Here is a 15,541-nt window from a genome sequence, read left to right as displayed (position 1 = left end):
TAGCTTTTTTCCTGGGGAACTTTCTTTTGATCTGATGCTGAAGTATAGATTACGGGGCCCGGGTCCTCTTCCAAGTCTTCTTCAACATAAGTGAACTTTTTTTTTCAATCTATGGCCTGATATTTTGGAGCCAATTTAAATGCTTAGGACAAGAAAACCTATCACTGCATTGGCTGTACAAAGGCCTAGTTCTCATTGAAATGACACACCTGGGTCTGAGCTGTAGCCCTGCATACTTATAGGCTCGCTGATTTGTATGCACCTCCATACATAACATTTCTTCCACATAGAGAGCCAGAGCCAAATGGGGCCATTTCCATGCTGAAGGAACCCTTGGAGGAATACTCTCTCGTCAGCCTAGTTTGCTTGGTCCTGATAGTGGTAGCAGAAATATCAGTAAACAGTGGGTGGCTGCTTCGCATCAGAGCACATTGTCTAACAAATAAAACACATTCAAAAGTCAGTTTTTCAAGGCAATATTTTTAATCTTACCACACTGAAGTTGTCAAACCCATGTCCAAGCTTTCGTGAAATCTTCTTGCCTGGTTTAAATTTTCTTACCCAATTCCCATTTCCAAACAGGAAACTATTAGATTCAAATCTCTCTCTCTCTCTCTCTCTCTCTTTTCTTTTCTTTTTTCTTTTCATCAGTAGAACAAATGGTACATATTCATACAGGCAGAGTTTTTAAGTATCTTGCATGCAACAGTAGGAGGAAAGATAACAACCTGTCTGGAACAGAAGCTCCTTAACATTCCACAGCATAAAAGCTTTTTGGCTAGACATGTATCAGCAGCAGATGCGGTATCTGTTTTTCATGATCCCTACCAGCCATAAGCTTTTGTCCATACTGCTTTCTTCTTGAACTCTGGGAGAGATCTCAGGGCCAACAAAGAAGCTGTTAAAAGAACAAACACAATATTAGCAATGGAAATAGAAACAAATCTCCTAGTGTTGCATGCCTGAAAGAATTTGGAAGTCAATTAACATCAGAGGAAAAGCTCTCCTGGATCAAATCAAAGGTCCATCCAGACCAGCCTTTTTTTTCTCAGAGCAGCAAATCAAATACTTCTGGGAAATCCACAAGCGGGAACTGAATGGAAAAACACTTGTGTTCTCCAAACCTAAAGGTAACAACTAGAAGCCAATGAAAGGCTCATCCTCCAGGAAAAGTATTTATATGAAATACATTTTAAAGTCCCTGAAGTAGCCTTTTTTAGCTGTTGCTGACCAAATTGTCCCATCTCTAGCCAATATAACCAAGCGTCTGAGACCATAATGTGATGTGTGAAACAAGTCTGAATAACAACTTTTTTTGTAAACATGTTTTGTTTTGAAATTGATATAAATCACCTTTAAAAACATTTTTGTTGTCATTGTTTACCCAAGTTGGAAGTCTGTTAGTAACTCAGTTTCTACAATACCTTTCAAAAGATCTCTGGAAGACTGGGTCAGTGTTTCATTAGTGTTCTCCATTAGGCTAAACAGCCAGTCAATAAACTGTGAATAAATTTAGAGCTCAAATGTTAGGATTATTTCTTAATCTAAATAACTTAATCAAGCCCTCCTCAACTTTGTCCATACATGTTGGTATACAATTACTGCCAACTCAACAGTCACTGATTATGTTGATTGATGCAGGTGGGAGTTGTAGAATTGTAGCATTAGAAGGGCAAAACATTAGAGAAAGCTGCTATAAAGTTGGTAAGTTAATTCAGAAATTGTCATTATTGCTTAAAAATATATATATATCTGGACTTCAAATATGAAGTCCAAACTGTTTCATATGAAATCCATTTTAATGACAATTCAACATACCCCTGATGAGAACAAGCAAAAGTGAAGGCAAAACAATGGGAAGAAAGGGAGTATTTAACCGTTCCTTTGAAAAGCAAAAAACAAAACGAGGGAGGGCGGAGCTGGCGTCGCGGCGATACGGCGGGCGATCCTGGGCTCCCAGGATCGCAGCTGATATCTCCTCCCCTGGACGGTCCCGACGGACCTAAGCCGTCCCGAAGAGATGGCGATCGTAAAGGGCGCGTCCCGCGGATCTCAGGGACGCCGCAAGTCCCAGATTGATCCCGGGAGAAGCTCTTGAAGCCGGCGGAGGAGAGCCAGCCAAAAATGGCTGCGAAAGCCGGGACAGCTCCAAAGGAAGAAGGAAGAGAGGGGTGTCAACTGGGTGAGATGGACTTTTATTATTCAACTATTCTTAGAGAACACCTTAAGAAACTTAAAGAGATTTTTAAAAGTGAAGAAAAGTGGATTAAGCGGCGAGATTGAACCTTATAAAAAAAGAAGGGGGAAAAAAAAATTTCTTTTCAACTTTCCCTTTTTAGTGGAATTGACAAGATGTTTTTCTTTTAAAAAAATATATTTTTAACTGGATTGGCTTTTTCTTTTTAATATTCAATAATTCTTTATTTTAAGCCTTTTTTTTGACTAAGATTTCTTTATTGTTATAAGAAATTTATACTTTTTGATTTTGAAATGGGGAAAGTGGAGTTAAGAGAAAGTAAATGAAAGAAAGTTGCACTGCCATCTAGAGGCGCGACTTAGTGCTTATTTCCTTCCATTGTGACGCATGCTCAAGGACTTTGTGCTTTCTAAAAAGATAGTGGGATGTGCATGTTTATACAGGTGCCATCCGTAACTATAAACAAGAAAGTGGAGTTGAAAGCGATTTTGAAAATATCAAGATGGAAAGTTTGAGCTAGTCACAAGAGCCTTGATTAGTGGCAGTAGCTCTTTTTTCTGCTAGAAGCTCTGCTTTGCTCTCCATTCCCCCCTCCCAGTTGGATTTTTTTAAAGAGACTTAGTCTCTCCCCTCCTCTCCTTTTTTTTCTTTTTTCTTTTCTTTTTCTCCCTTTGCTTCTTTTTTTCTCTTATTTTTGGCAAGAACAAAGATAAAGAATCCTTTAACTCAATGAAGGTTTATCAAGACAATAGACTATACGAGAAACACAATGTAGAAAAAGATCTTTAAACTATCGAGGATGACTATAAAAAACTGGAAGAAGAGCTGCAGAAATTCCCGCAAAAAAAAAAAGAAAAAAGATATTAAAGCTAAAATGGACTTAATTAAACATAAAACGGGATCAATGGAAAAGGAAGAAATAGTACAAGAAATCAGAAGCATTAAACAGAATTATTGTGAGGCCTATAAATTGAGAATTAAAAGGGTTAGTCAACTGATAAATGAAGAGGGACAGACTTGTTCTTGGCACTGAGGGTGAGAAAAAGATTATACAAGATTATAATGGAAAATCGTATTAAGAGAATGCACAAAAAGAAGAAGTAAAAAACAACATTGAAAGAAACTACTTCAGATGTTTAAAGAAAAAACGAGGGGAATACAACAATGATGGAACTGACAGAAGCTTTAAAAAGCAGAATGTTTGAAAGGACATTTATTATTGCTTTCTCTTATCCAATAACATAGAAAAAGGAATAAACAGCTAGATATTTTGGGATATTGAATGAAAAGGGTGAACTCAAAATTATGCAAGCGCTGGAATAAAGTATAAATCTGAGATGTATAGTTAAAAATTGTATTTGATTGTAAACGTCTTAAGAGATTAGACTAAAATTTATACATGGTTGAATATAGTAACATATAGATTTTAAACTAGAGACATTTTTGTTGAAACATGTAGTGAAGAATCTGGTTAGAACTGTAACCTGGTTAGAACCGTAACTGATACTGTAACTGATACTGGTTAGAACTGTAACTTTTAAGAATTTGAAAAATTAAAAAGTACTTATGCAGGAGGAAGTTATTGAAAATTATGGAATGTGCAGAGATGAGTTAAATTGAGATTTGATATTAGAGTAAGAAGATAAGTAATTTTATATGACACAGGATTTGTTTTTATTAACGATTAGATGAGAAAATATAGTAATGTAATGGATTAGGAAATTTTATAATAGAAATTTGATATTAACTATTATATATATACACATATAATCGATAGATGAAAATGTATTACTAATCCTATTGAAAGTTAAAATTTTTTGTAATAAATGATTCTATAGATTAGCTATGAATGATTAATAATTGTTTATTGATAAGTATACAAGTATATTTTGAATAGATGATATGAGAATTTAAGATTATGAAAGGGGCACCAACGAGTTGGTAACTGGTTGACACACGGTATAAAATGGAAGATACTTTTTTTATGCCTTTTTATGTTTTTGTTTGTTCATGTATGTTTTGTGTTTGTTGTAAAAATAAAAAAATATTTATAAAAAAAAAAAAAAAAAACAAAACGCCTGCCTGCTTCTTAGAAATGATAAAGCAGGGTGCACATTAAACAGTAAACACATGTAAGTTATCACATTTTACCCCTTTGCCACACTAAACTACAATTCTCAACTTTGATAAGCATACTAAGTCTCGTCTTAACCCTGATTCAGGTTCTCAATTCTACAGGCAAAATGTGGTTTATCTTGCATGCTGATCTATGTACACATTAGAGGGCGTATAGAGATAACAGTGAGAACTGCATGTTACCTTGCAAGGAAGGAAAAATAGTATTGCTGCTATTTTTTCAGGACTTTTGAAAAATTAGTCATTGTAAACTTACTGCAAGGCCTTAACTTAAAATCCTACTGCGTAATTAATATTTAACAGCGGCTATGTTCATGCCCTATATGAAGCACAGTTTGGCATTAATTATACATAACAGACTTACACACGGATGTTTTCTATTTTTATTTTTTAATTTGCCCTCTCTCCAAACAGATGCATTGTGACCTGACTGGAGTTCAAGCCATTATTCATGGGACAGTGGAAAAGTTTTTCAGGAAGAACTGTGACCTAAGTCTGCCAATGTCTGGCATATTTGATAAATCTGTTAGGGCTGGGCAGCACTTCAGAACCAAAGTCAAAAAGGTACTTCAGAGCACTCATGCTTGCACAGCACCTCTGTGCAACTCCTTAGAGCAAACAGTGTCTTTTCCCAGGATTGCATGGCTACCCTCCAGTGCAACCCCAGTAACTATGAAGGGTGCTCATGCAATCCTGGGAAATATGACTTTAATCTAAAGATTTGCAGTCAAGTACTATATATACCTCTCTGTGTCCCAAAGCACTTTTATGCCCAGCTCTAATTTCAGTCATGCCAAGCCCTTCTCATACTGACAGGTTTTCACTGGAATGATTTTGGGAGAATGCTGCTGTTTTCCACATGCCGCTTAGAACATATGCTGAGTTGGATAGGAATCACTAAAGCTGCCAAGATTCCAAACATCTGCACATCAGTCTGAACAAGTTCATAGCTAGGAAAGGAGTTACAATATCCTTAAAAGCGTATTGGGAAAGACAAAGGTGTGATGGGAATTCTTTCTTTCAGCACCTCTGAAGTCAGATTTTGATATTATAATGGTGGTCTTATTTCTGGTCAAGAAGAGAATACAGCTTTTAGAACTAAACAATAATTTGTCAAAATCTTTATAGATTCATTTAACTATTGCATACTGCTGTGATCTACAGATGCCCATTTCTACTGTATGTGAGCCCAGCTGCTGGTACATCAGACCCTGCAAAGGATTCTTTCACTTTGGGAGTTCAGACTGGTGAATGAACTAGTGTAAGACATCATAGTGGCAGCCCTGGATTTCATGTTTTCTGTGCAAAACATGGACTGTTTTCCTCTGTAGATTTTTTAGAAAAGAGTAACATTTTTTCTAAATTCTCCCAAGTTTATTTTTGACACCTTTAAAACATTTTAATTGCCCCATTTCAGCTGTATCTGGTGGAACTTTCCATTGACTGGTGTTACTCTTAGTACTTATTTTGTATGCAAATATCCCTTCAATGACCAGCAGTGTAAAAATTCCACTTAGATAGACTGACTTCTGAATAACAATACTGAATTCAATAAATTAAAAATAGTTCAAGCCCATGATGAGTTCAATGAAGATATGCAACTTAGAACACATACCTTTGGTGTTTGCTCTTTCCAAGGCTCTTTGGCCAATAGAATTTGCAAGCTACCTGGAAGAAGGGTGAGTATCTCTTTGACTGCCAAGATATCCATTGGACGCTTGCCTAAGCCATGTGCGAAGACTCTATCTGTTGCTTCACACTGCCAGGCAGACCAGTCTGCGCTAAGGCCAAGCAGCATTGGCATGGCATGATCAGCCCAGGCAACCACACAAGCAGCAAAAATCCACAATAGGAAGCTGACAGCCTAAACAGGAAACAGATGCACATTTTGCTAATGAGGTCGGTGAAGTCCGGAAAGGTCTAGAAAGCCACAATTTATAAATTATTGAGGTCAAACATTCAACAAGAAGAATGTTACCAGAACATTTTAATGGTCTTAAAGACAGTATAATTTTTTAAGATGAGATACTCTATGAAATGTGTCAGGCTGGAGGAAAATAAACTAGGAACTTTTATCTTTAATTTCTGGAAAGACCAATTTGAGCATGTAGAAATAACTAAGTACAATATTTTATAGCATATATTGCTATGCTGGAAATAACCCTGTTCATTCAATACAAAAGTTCCTTCAAAAAGTACTATTAGCACACATTAACGATGCAATAAATATAGTGCAGGGAATTCCAGAATTGAAATCTGGAGGATCATATTTTATCAGTCCTGACATTTTCTTATAAATGGAATGCACCAGTTTGTAGGTTTGTTGGCAAGACAAAGATGGTGGCTACTTGGGCTGTGGTGTGGTGGTTATGGTCTCGGACTGGCACTGGGAAAACCCAGGTTCTATCCCATCTTCAGCCATAGAAGCCCACTGGGTGACTTTGGGTCAGTCACTTTCACTCAGCCCCACCTACTTCACAAGGTGGTTATGTAAAGCAAATGTCTTTTCCCAGGATCATGCTGCGGCTGCAGACAGCACCCATACAATCCTGGAAAAGATGCAGGTGCTTTAAAGAGTTGAAGACTTGTACTTAGTGAACAAGTGCTCCTATATACCCTGAAGCACTTTTTGTCTTTGATTCCAAAGTGCTGCATAGCCCTATAAAGTATTCAGTACACAAGGGCTCTATTTATATCTCAAAGGGCCACCATAATATGACAGCTAAGAGAACGAACTGTGGATCAGGAATTTTTCTGCATTCCTGAAGTACAATATAGATGCTTTCCAAATCAATCAATCTATTACTCAGTCAGTGGCCTTGGCCAAGTAAATATCACTAATCCTCCTAGTAAAATATAGTGCAGTGGAGTAAAAATCCTGATTCAAAGGACTGTAATGTGAATGTCTAGATAAGGTATGTGAAACACTTCAACTTTTCTAAATCACAAATAATGCCAATATTTATTAACATGGCACTGAATTCTAGGAGCATTTCTTAGGACTGCAATAGGTTTAAGCTTTAGGCTGAGAAATTGCAGTATGAAATAACCACAACTTCCACTACAACTTTCATTTGTGATTCTGGCAGTAAATGCATAGGACGAATCACATGCAAGTTTAGCCAGAAGCAAGTCCCACTATCCTCATGGGGCTTATTCACAGTAAAGTATGTATGTATGTAACTTAATAAAGTAATTCTGTGCTAGTCTGGGAAAAAGGAAGAATCTGTACTGGAGTCACAGGGCAGAATTTAACTTTCTTCACACAAAATGCTAAGCTATAATGTGTTTGTCATTGGCTTAAAGTGATATAGATATAGCTCAGTGCTTTATGAGCACTAGGCTACTGTTCAAGAAACTATGGTTCAAATATTGGTGTATCATTAATTAAGAACATATAATATGCCAGATTTTCCAGACTTCTACTCAATCCCCTGCTGACACTACAGTAATGGAAAAGAAAATAAACATACAAAGTCAAAGTCTGGCTGGCAGTTTCCTAACCTATCAGAGTAGCACTGGCATGGGGTGGGGAGTGGAAAGTCTTTGGTTACGTTTTCCTTGATTTCCACTGCCTATGCCTATGTTTATAGAGATTATATTTCATTACACCTTCATTGGGGATTATAATGATAATGATAATATTAATGATGTAAATAATTCTATTCAGCTAAATAAATTGCAGAGCAAATTATACAGATGGTTTATGAATCCTCAAAGTACTTTGAATTTTAATTGCAGTTACTTCTAGATGTATACCCAAAATATTTTCTTCTGAGATTCCATCACTATTCAGGCATTCCAGATGGTCAATTTCCAAATTTTAAATGTGAGTCCCAAAATATTATTTTGATATATTTTGTCAATAAGCTGACATTTTCATTATGGAAGTGATAAAATGGTTTCCCCAAAGCAAGCATTTCCTGATATTCCTCAGAAAGAGTTTAAATTATCTGAAAACAAAACATCATTTTTTTGCAATGTACCTCTTGGGGAGAAACATTTTGCATAGATGTTGTATTTAAGGAAACTTTTCTAATATACCCCATCAATTCCAAGAGCCACTCCATTCTTTTTAAGACTCCTGTAAAAAGCAAAAGCAGAGATCAAAATCACACACCCATTTTCAAATGCTATAATCATAATGCTGTGGACATCTTTTCCACATTTCCAACTGTAACCCAGGTAACAATTCCTCAGCTACATGCTCTCCAGATATATTGAAGGTGATGTGCATCCTGGGATTTGGAGTATTGTGTTTATATAGCCGGAGTATTAATTTTATTTAAGTATTTTCTAATTGGCAGTAGGTGGCAGAACCTAGTTAATTCTTGAATGGGAGACAATCAGGAAATCCCAGAATGGTAGGCTAAACATGGAAGTCAAAAAACATTCCATTTGCAACTACAGACAAGAGCCAATTTGGTGTAGTGGTTAAGCCACCAGGCTAGAAACTGGGAGACCACAAGTTCTAGTCCCATCTTAGGCAAAAAGCCATCTGGATGACCTTGTGCCAGTCACTCACTCTCAGAGCCAGGAAGCAGGCAATGGCAAACCACTTCTGAAATCTTGCCAGGGAAACTGCAGAGACTTGTCCAGGCAGTCACCAGGCATCGACTGACTTGGAGGCACACACACATACAAATACAGCTACAGAAACTGTTTTAAATATAAGACACTAAATTCTGTATCTCCTTTCCATCTGGACCAGTGAAGTCTGCAGGTTTTTGAGAATTGCTTATAGGCAATAAAGGACTGACAGGGTCAACAAACTGAAGATGAGTTAAGAGAAAATGGGCTCACAGTGGGATGGTTCTTAAATTTAGGAATTAGGAAGATCATAGAATCATAGGGTTGGAAGGAACCTTGGAGGTAAGATTATCTCTTCTGACTAAAGTAACAATCTGAAGGAACACATATGTGCCTTGGGGGCTCCCCTTGATTCGAGAGTCTGTCTGTCTCTTAACAAATAGCCTCTGTGGCCAAAAAATAAAAATAAAAAAAAATAAATCTAGACTCAATTTCAGATGGTGCAGGAGCTATGACCCCATGAAGACAAGGATTGTTTAGCCTCACTGATCCATGCTATAATAATCTCTCAGTTTACTGCAACGCATGTCACATTGGGCTATTCTTGAAGATGGTCTGGCAGCTGCAAAGGCTCAGAATTTATTTAACTGATTGTTAAGTGAGATGGGTCCTTATAACACTAGTGCTAAAAGTGTTGCACTGCCAACTTGTGAATTTCTACCCTCAATTTAAGGTGTTGACATCAGCCTATTAACCTCTAAATAGCTTTGGATTCAAAAACTTAAAACCTCAACTCTCCTAATATTACCCAGTCTGTATGCTTGAATTTTAAAGAACTGAAGATGTGTCCATTCATACAGGCATTTGTAAGATAGCAACTCTTCCAAATCAGATTGCCTTACAGATGGCTTTTTAAAAAAATAAATGTTACTTCAATTTTTTCATCAGTTTTTAGGACTCAGATGTTTTTATTTAAGATTGTTCTTATTGTTCTTTTGTAAAATGCTCTGGGGTATGTGGGGGGGGGGAAGAATAGTATATTAATAGTAATAATAGTAATAATAATACTTAGTTGTGGTTAATGAATATGCTACTTTTTCTAGCTATCATTTCAGTGACTAACAAACACTCAGTGTGCCACTCTAAGAGCTCTCAGAAACACCTGGGATTTTTTTCCCAAGCATTTGCAATGCTGGGAAACCCCGAAGAAGCCACTTGCAGTCCTTTCAACTGGTTACTCCTTTCCTTTTGCAAGATGAAGCAGCAACGATAATAGATGTGAAGGGCTTTCCAATCTTTTAATGGAATAGAAATGCCCTTATGAGTTTGGACAACAGAGCTTCAAAATAGCAAACAAGTGGAACTTCCAGAAACACAAAGGCAGAATTTCTCTTTGCAAGCATTTAAAGACAAAACCTTTGTTCCCATCACAACCCTTTCCTGCCAGGGCTCCCCTTTCCATGTAAAAGTATATTTTACAGAGGTGCCACAACATTTCTATGTTGCTACTTCTAATCCTGCCACAGCATATCTATGGGGTTTAGAACTGGACTTTCACTTGGCCATTCCTAAACACCAAATTCATTCTTCATTTTCCATTCTCTTGTAGACCTGCTTGTATATTTGGGGTCACAGATTCATTGCATTATCAACTTCCACTTCAGCTGATGGATACTTGATAGTCTTTTGCAGAATTCTTTCAGGAAAGAAAAGGTGAACTGAAGACGGCTCCACTAAAAGTGGGCCTGACAACCGTGGTGGAATGAAGAGCCGCCAAGTAGACCAGCTCTTCGTAATTCCTCTCTGAACAAGGAGAGAACCTGAGATCGCCCACTGATGTGCTCCAGACAGTTGCTCCTCACAAGGAGACTGCAAGACAGCGGTCTCTGGCGGGTTTAGAGCTCTGGGAAATGAGGGAATAGTTATCTTGCTCAACCCATGGTTGGTGCCTCTAAGGACACTGGATTTGCATACTTCCTTTTCTAATCACTTTCAGAAATTTCCGGTTAACTGCTTTTCAGCTATTAGGAACCTTTGGATTTATAGCACTGGATGAGTTTCCTTCAATCCTTAGTGAAAGAAGTTTCAAATATAAGTTTAAAGAGTTTGAAATATAAGTTTAATTTTTTTTTTCTGGATAAACAGCAAAAGGGTGATTCAAAGTTTGATTTTAGAAAGTTACAAATGGACTAAGAGTCCAGATAAATTTGAAATAAGATGTTGGAATTAATTATAAGAATCCTTCCCATGGGAAAATATTTTTGTTTTGAATTCTTTGAAACAGTTTACAATTAAAGGAGAAGAACACTTAAATTTGACTTCTAATAGAGAATGGAGCAAAATATTTTAACATTGGACATACTGAAGGATATTTTTGAACAATGGACACAGAAGTTAATTTTAAGACTCTCTGCCACTATAGATAGATTGTGTTTAAAAGATGTTATGGAGGAGGACAAGTTTTACTGGACAAGACTGAGACTGATCTGAAGGTGGATTTAAAAATGACAAGCTACAAGAATGATATGGAAAAAGATGCTACACTGGACATAGAACATGGTGTTGGTTTCCACCAAACATAACAACATCCATGTAGCCACAAGAATTTTAACTCATCTATCCATACAAGTTTCCTCTAGTAGTCTGAAGGATATTCAAATGCTTCTTGGAAACATGAGACAAGCATTAATGTTTCTCTTATGAAGCAATGGCTTCCACCTTGCTACTCTTCCATGAATCCCATTTTTATCCAGTATTTTTCCAACAGTGGATTGATGAACACTGAATTTAGACAGGGTGAGAGAGGCATGCAGATCCCAAGATGTTCAGGGCTCCTTTGTGAGTTCCTGGATGATCTTATGCTGTCCTCTTGGATCAATATGGACATGACAACCACTCTTGGAAAGATTCACTGTTTCCCCAAGTCTTCTCCATTTCAGCACTGTGTCTCTGACTGTATATCAGTAAAGCCCAGAGTTTTATACAGTGTTTTGCATGTAACTTTTTCAGATTGATAGATATCAATAACTTTTTAATAAAGGTCTTCAGAAACTTCTTTAGAGCAGGACATGATGTGTTTCTAGAATCTATACGGTGAAAATGTCATGGTGATGAGGGGAGCCAAAGTTTGTGAGATTTATATAGGGCAGAGCTGGTCCAAATCTGTGTAATGAAATACTCAAATACAATTGGCTCTCAGTTATTAGTTTAACTGAATTGACTGGATAGGGGTGGGAGGAGGATTACTTTTTTCACACCGGCACATTGCTTGATGGATGAATTTATGAAGTAAGTGAAACAAGTACCAAACTTTGATGTTATTTCTTCACTCAGACTCTTTTTATGTATTGGTAGGACCCACAAGAAGCTCTGATAAAATTAAGTGGAAAAAGATATGCCAACATTCAGGAATTCTGAAAGGGGGCAAATATTCTTTAAGAGGGCTGTAAATAATAAGCACCAGGAATTTATGCTGACCTAGCACAATTTATGTTCCACAAGGCCAAACGCAGTCTACTAGCAGTTCAATAAATCTCCATCTTTCTGATGTCTGCCTGGAACTGTAGAAATAGGGGGAGGGGGAGGGGGAAGGGGTAATTGCACATGCACAGTTCTACAGAAGGACTTGGGAGAAGGTAATTAGTAAATACAAAACAAAAGGAGGTTTGATACATTAGCGTACTATTAGTAATTATAGCAAGTGAAGATTAGCAGATTGCCCTGGTTTCTTCTGCCATGGTTCCTTACCGGTGTTTTCATGGCGCAGGATTCGTGCGTGGTAAAAGCTGTGCAGCAGCGTCCACACAATGGTTTCTTTCTGCTGGCACCCAGCCGCAGTACTAATCACATCATTCCATCTCAGTAGAGGAAATCTGCCTTGAGAAACTAAATAAACTCTGACAAACGCAACCTTTTCCAAATTGTTCTGCAAAGCAAACCATGAAATGGATGAAAAATAGGAAACAGGCTCTGTGGCGTAAGCTCTTATTATTATTTGAAGAGAGGAAATGTTTCCTCATGATTTCTCAGAAAAGGAGACACTGCATAATCAGAAAAGAGTTCTCTGTTGAGTATCTTTCTGGTGATTCTCCTGAATTTCACATTAACAAAAATGTAAGGTTGAAGATGTATTTGGGCATACCCTAATTTGCAAATCTGTCTGTCTCTCTTTCACCCCTGCAGAGCCACCAATACCGACTCTGATTCTGACTGGTGGGGGTAGGAGCAATAAATTAAAGCCTACCTCACCAGGATCCAGAACTAGGCTAGTTCCCTAGTAAGCTACTTACTTTAAGAAAACCATGTACATATTTTCAATTTTGTGAATGGTATCTTCTTTTAAACCATTATTATAAGGTTATCAAGATTTTAGTTCAATATCTATGTCTAAACTTGTTTGGATTGTTGACCAAGAAATGGTCTTTTTATGACATTTTTAGGAAAGACCTTAATTACTCAAATACCATTTTCAAATTATGTCAAGCTTAAAATATATTTGCAAATTAATATCTATTAAAAACATAAAATTAAAATCTGCCTTACCACATGCACTTATACTTTGCAATGATAACGTTACGTAGGACAGTATAGAGAAAGAATTGACCTCCTTCTTCATAAAATATTTATAAGGCTAAAATGCATCTACCTTTGAGACTTCTGTAATCCGTTCAATTTCTGTATCAACCATTTCTGAAAGACATTTTGCTGCATGTATATACATCTTTACATCATTTTGCTAAAGAAATAAAAAAACAAATGTATGATTTAGTCTAAGCCAAGCCAGAATATCATCATGTTATGAACATGCAATCTTAGTATTCTTCTGTTTCAAATTCTAAACCTTCACTTGATTAGTGTTATCAGTGATACTAATGAGAATAATACCATATACAAGAAACGATATTTTAAGCACTGACCAAAAACTATCTTGAGGTTATTGGAAAATGAAGGAATGAGAAAGCTGTAATAAATATAGTATTCTAAATGTCCACTGTGATCTCTCTATTTACTAACATCTGACTGGTCAAAACTAGTGATTCCTAGACTATGCACAGAATTACATTAATGTGCCTATTATGAAAAACCAACCCTAACCCCACCAATTTATTTCACAGGTTGTTTTTGTAAGGCTAAAATGTTGAGAAACCCCTATATGCAATACCTTGAACTCCCAGAGGAAAAATGGAAATACTATTACTGCTACTACTACTAATAATAATAAAATGAAATCTGTGCCTGTTGGAGCAGAAACTACCATTTATCATCTTCCTACCAATGAAGTAAGCAACGAAGTCTTGAAAAAAGAAAGAATGCACTGAAATTCCCTGAATGCAGCCCATGCTTCAACAGGCAGGAAAATCTACAAAAGCAGAGTTAAGAGGGAAGGCAGGATATTAAAGGCAATATAAACCAGGCAATCCTGCAGTTGTAAGGAACAAATATGCCCCATTGCCATGGCAGCTGATAGGGAGGTACAGGCTTATATCACTGAATATCATGTGTACCTCCATTTTTAAGATCAAGGGGGGGAAAAAACCCTGCTGTGACCCTGATATTAATACTGTCTGGTTCAACAACTTCATTGTTATGTTACTGGTAACTAATCAGACTCTAAATAAAAAAAATCAAAATTGTTTTGGAATCCTTTTATCCTGCAACTAAATAAACTCAAGTTCTGAAAACATAAGGGGAGCCAAATGCATAAGAGGACTACATTCCTGCATTTTTAATACTGGACAAGCCACATCTACTTTCTTTACCATTCTGTATACAGTATGGACAGATGATTGTCCACCAAGTTTTCTTTTTCATTTCTTGCCACTTCAACCCTTTTTACATTTTCCTAGACCTCAAAAATGGAAGAAGAATGTAAAGCTCTTGAATGTATTGAATTAAAGAATGTATGCCCTTGATAAAATAGGGTGCCTAATTGTAAATATTCAAATTTACAATAAATACACAAATTAACATAATAAACTAGTTTTTAGATCTTGATCAATAGGAGGTGGCCATTCTTAGAATGAGGAAACTAGTCCTGTGCACATGAGAAGATGAGGGGAATGGGACTAGTATTAACAGCCCCACTTCCCACTCACTGTTTTGCCTACATGTATTCAAATCAACATGTGAAGAAGGCTTCAGTGTTGTCCATTAAGACTGGAGACCCACAGAGGTCTTGCAAACATATCTTTAATTAATGGGCAAAATTAAATATTTTGCTCTATTAGCTAAAAATAACAGTGTAGAACCATTTCTAAATCCATTTGACATATTTGCCATATTAAGTCTCAAAGAAAATTTTACCAAATAACACCTCAATTATCTTATTTACTCAGTACTTGAGTTTCTAACATGACCTAAGTTCTGTGAATATCCTCTCAATGGAATCCCAACTTAATTGAGTTAATAGCTACTTTTTGCAGCAATAGGATCAAATTTATTCTCTTCTTCAACAGTATAGTAATCAGAGAAGCAGACATTTCTAATGTTGATCTAAATTATTCTCAAATTAGACACACTCCCCTTTAAAAAAATCCAAGAGATTATCCTACAGCATACTTGTGTAATTCAGCATCTATGAAAGCTCTGGTTAAAATATTGTACACAGTAGAATATCTGTATATGTCAGAGCTCATGCTTTTTCATCTAGCCATCCCAGTTCACCAACTTCTTTTATCT

General features: G+C 36.7%; 1 protein-coding gene across 4 annotated transcripts in view; it reads right to left on the bottom strand.

The window, feature by feature from the left end:
* Positions 1–472: 472 nt before the first annotated feature.
* FOCAD (focadhesin) overlaps positions 473–15,541 on the bottom strand; it is a 158,231-nt gene continuing 143,162 nt past the window's right edge. For 3 of the 4 annotated variants that reach the window (XM_007424948.4, XM_088130302.1, XM_088130303.1), the window contains 6 exons: positions 13,509–13,598; positions 12,611–12,788; positions 8,320–8,417; positions 5,949–6,197; positions 1,425–1,500; positions 474–898 (listed from right to left, as the gene is read on the bottom strand). In XM_007424948.4, coding sequence (XP_007425010.2) covers positions 825–898; positions 1,425–1,500; positions 5,949–6,197; positions 8,320–8,417; positions 12,611–12,788; positions 13,509–13,598 — 765 coding nt within the window. In that variant the 3' untranslated portion in view covers positions 474–824. Of the gene's footprint in view, positions 899–1,424; positions 1,501–5,948; positions 6,198–8,319; positions 8,418–12,610; positions 12,789–13,508; positions 13,599–15,541 lie in introns of all 4 variants that reach the window. The other variant, XM_088130304.1, reaches the window with a different exon arrangement.

Source organism: Python bivittatus, unplaced genomic scaffold (assembly GCF_059951505.1).
Source record: "Python bivittatus isolate LINGU-HERP-01145 unplaced genomic scaffold, Pbiv_v1 ctg000850_np1212, whole genome shotgun sequence".
Taxonomy (NCBI): Eukaryota; Metazoa; Chordata; class Lepidosauria; order Squamata; family Pythonidae; genus Python; species Python bivittatus.
Note: the sequence above shows the minus strand (reverse complement) of the source record. Positions and strands in the feature narration are given on the sequence as shown.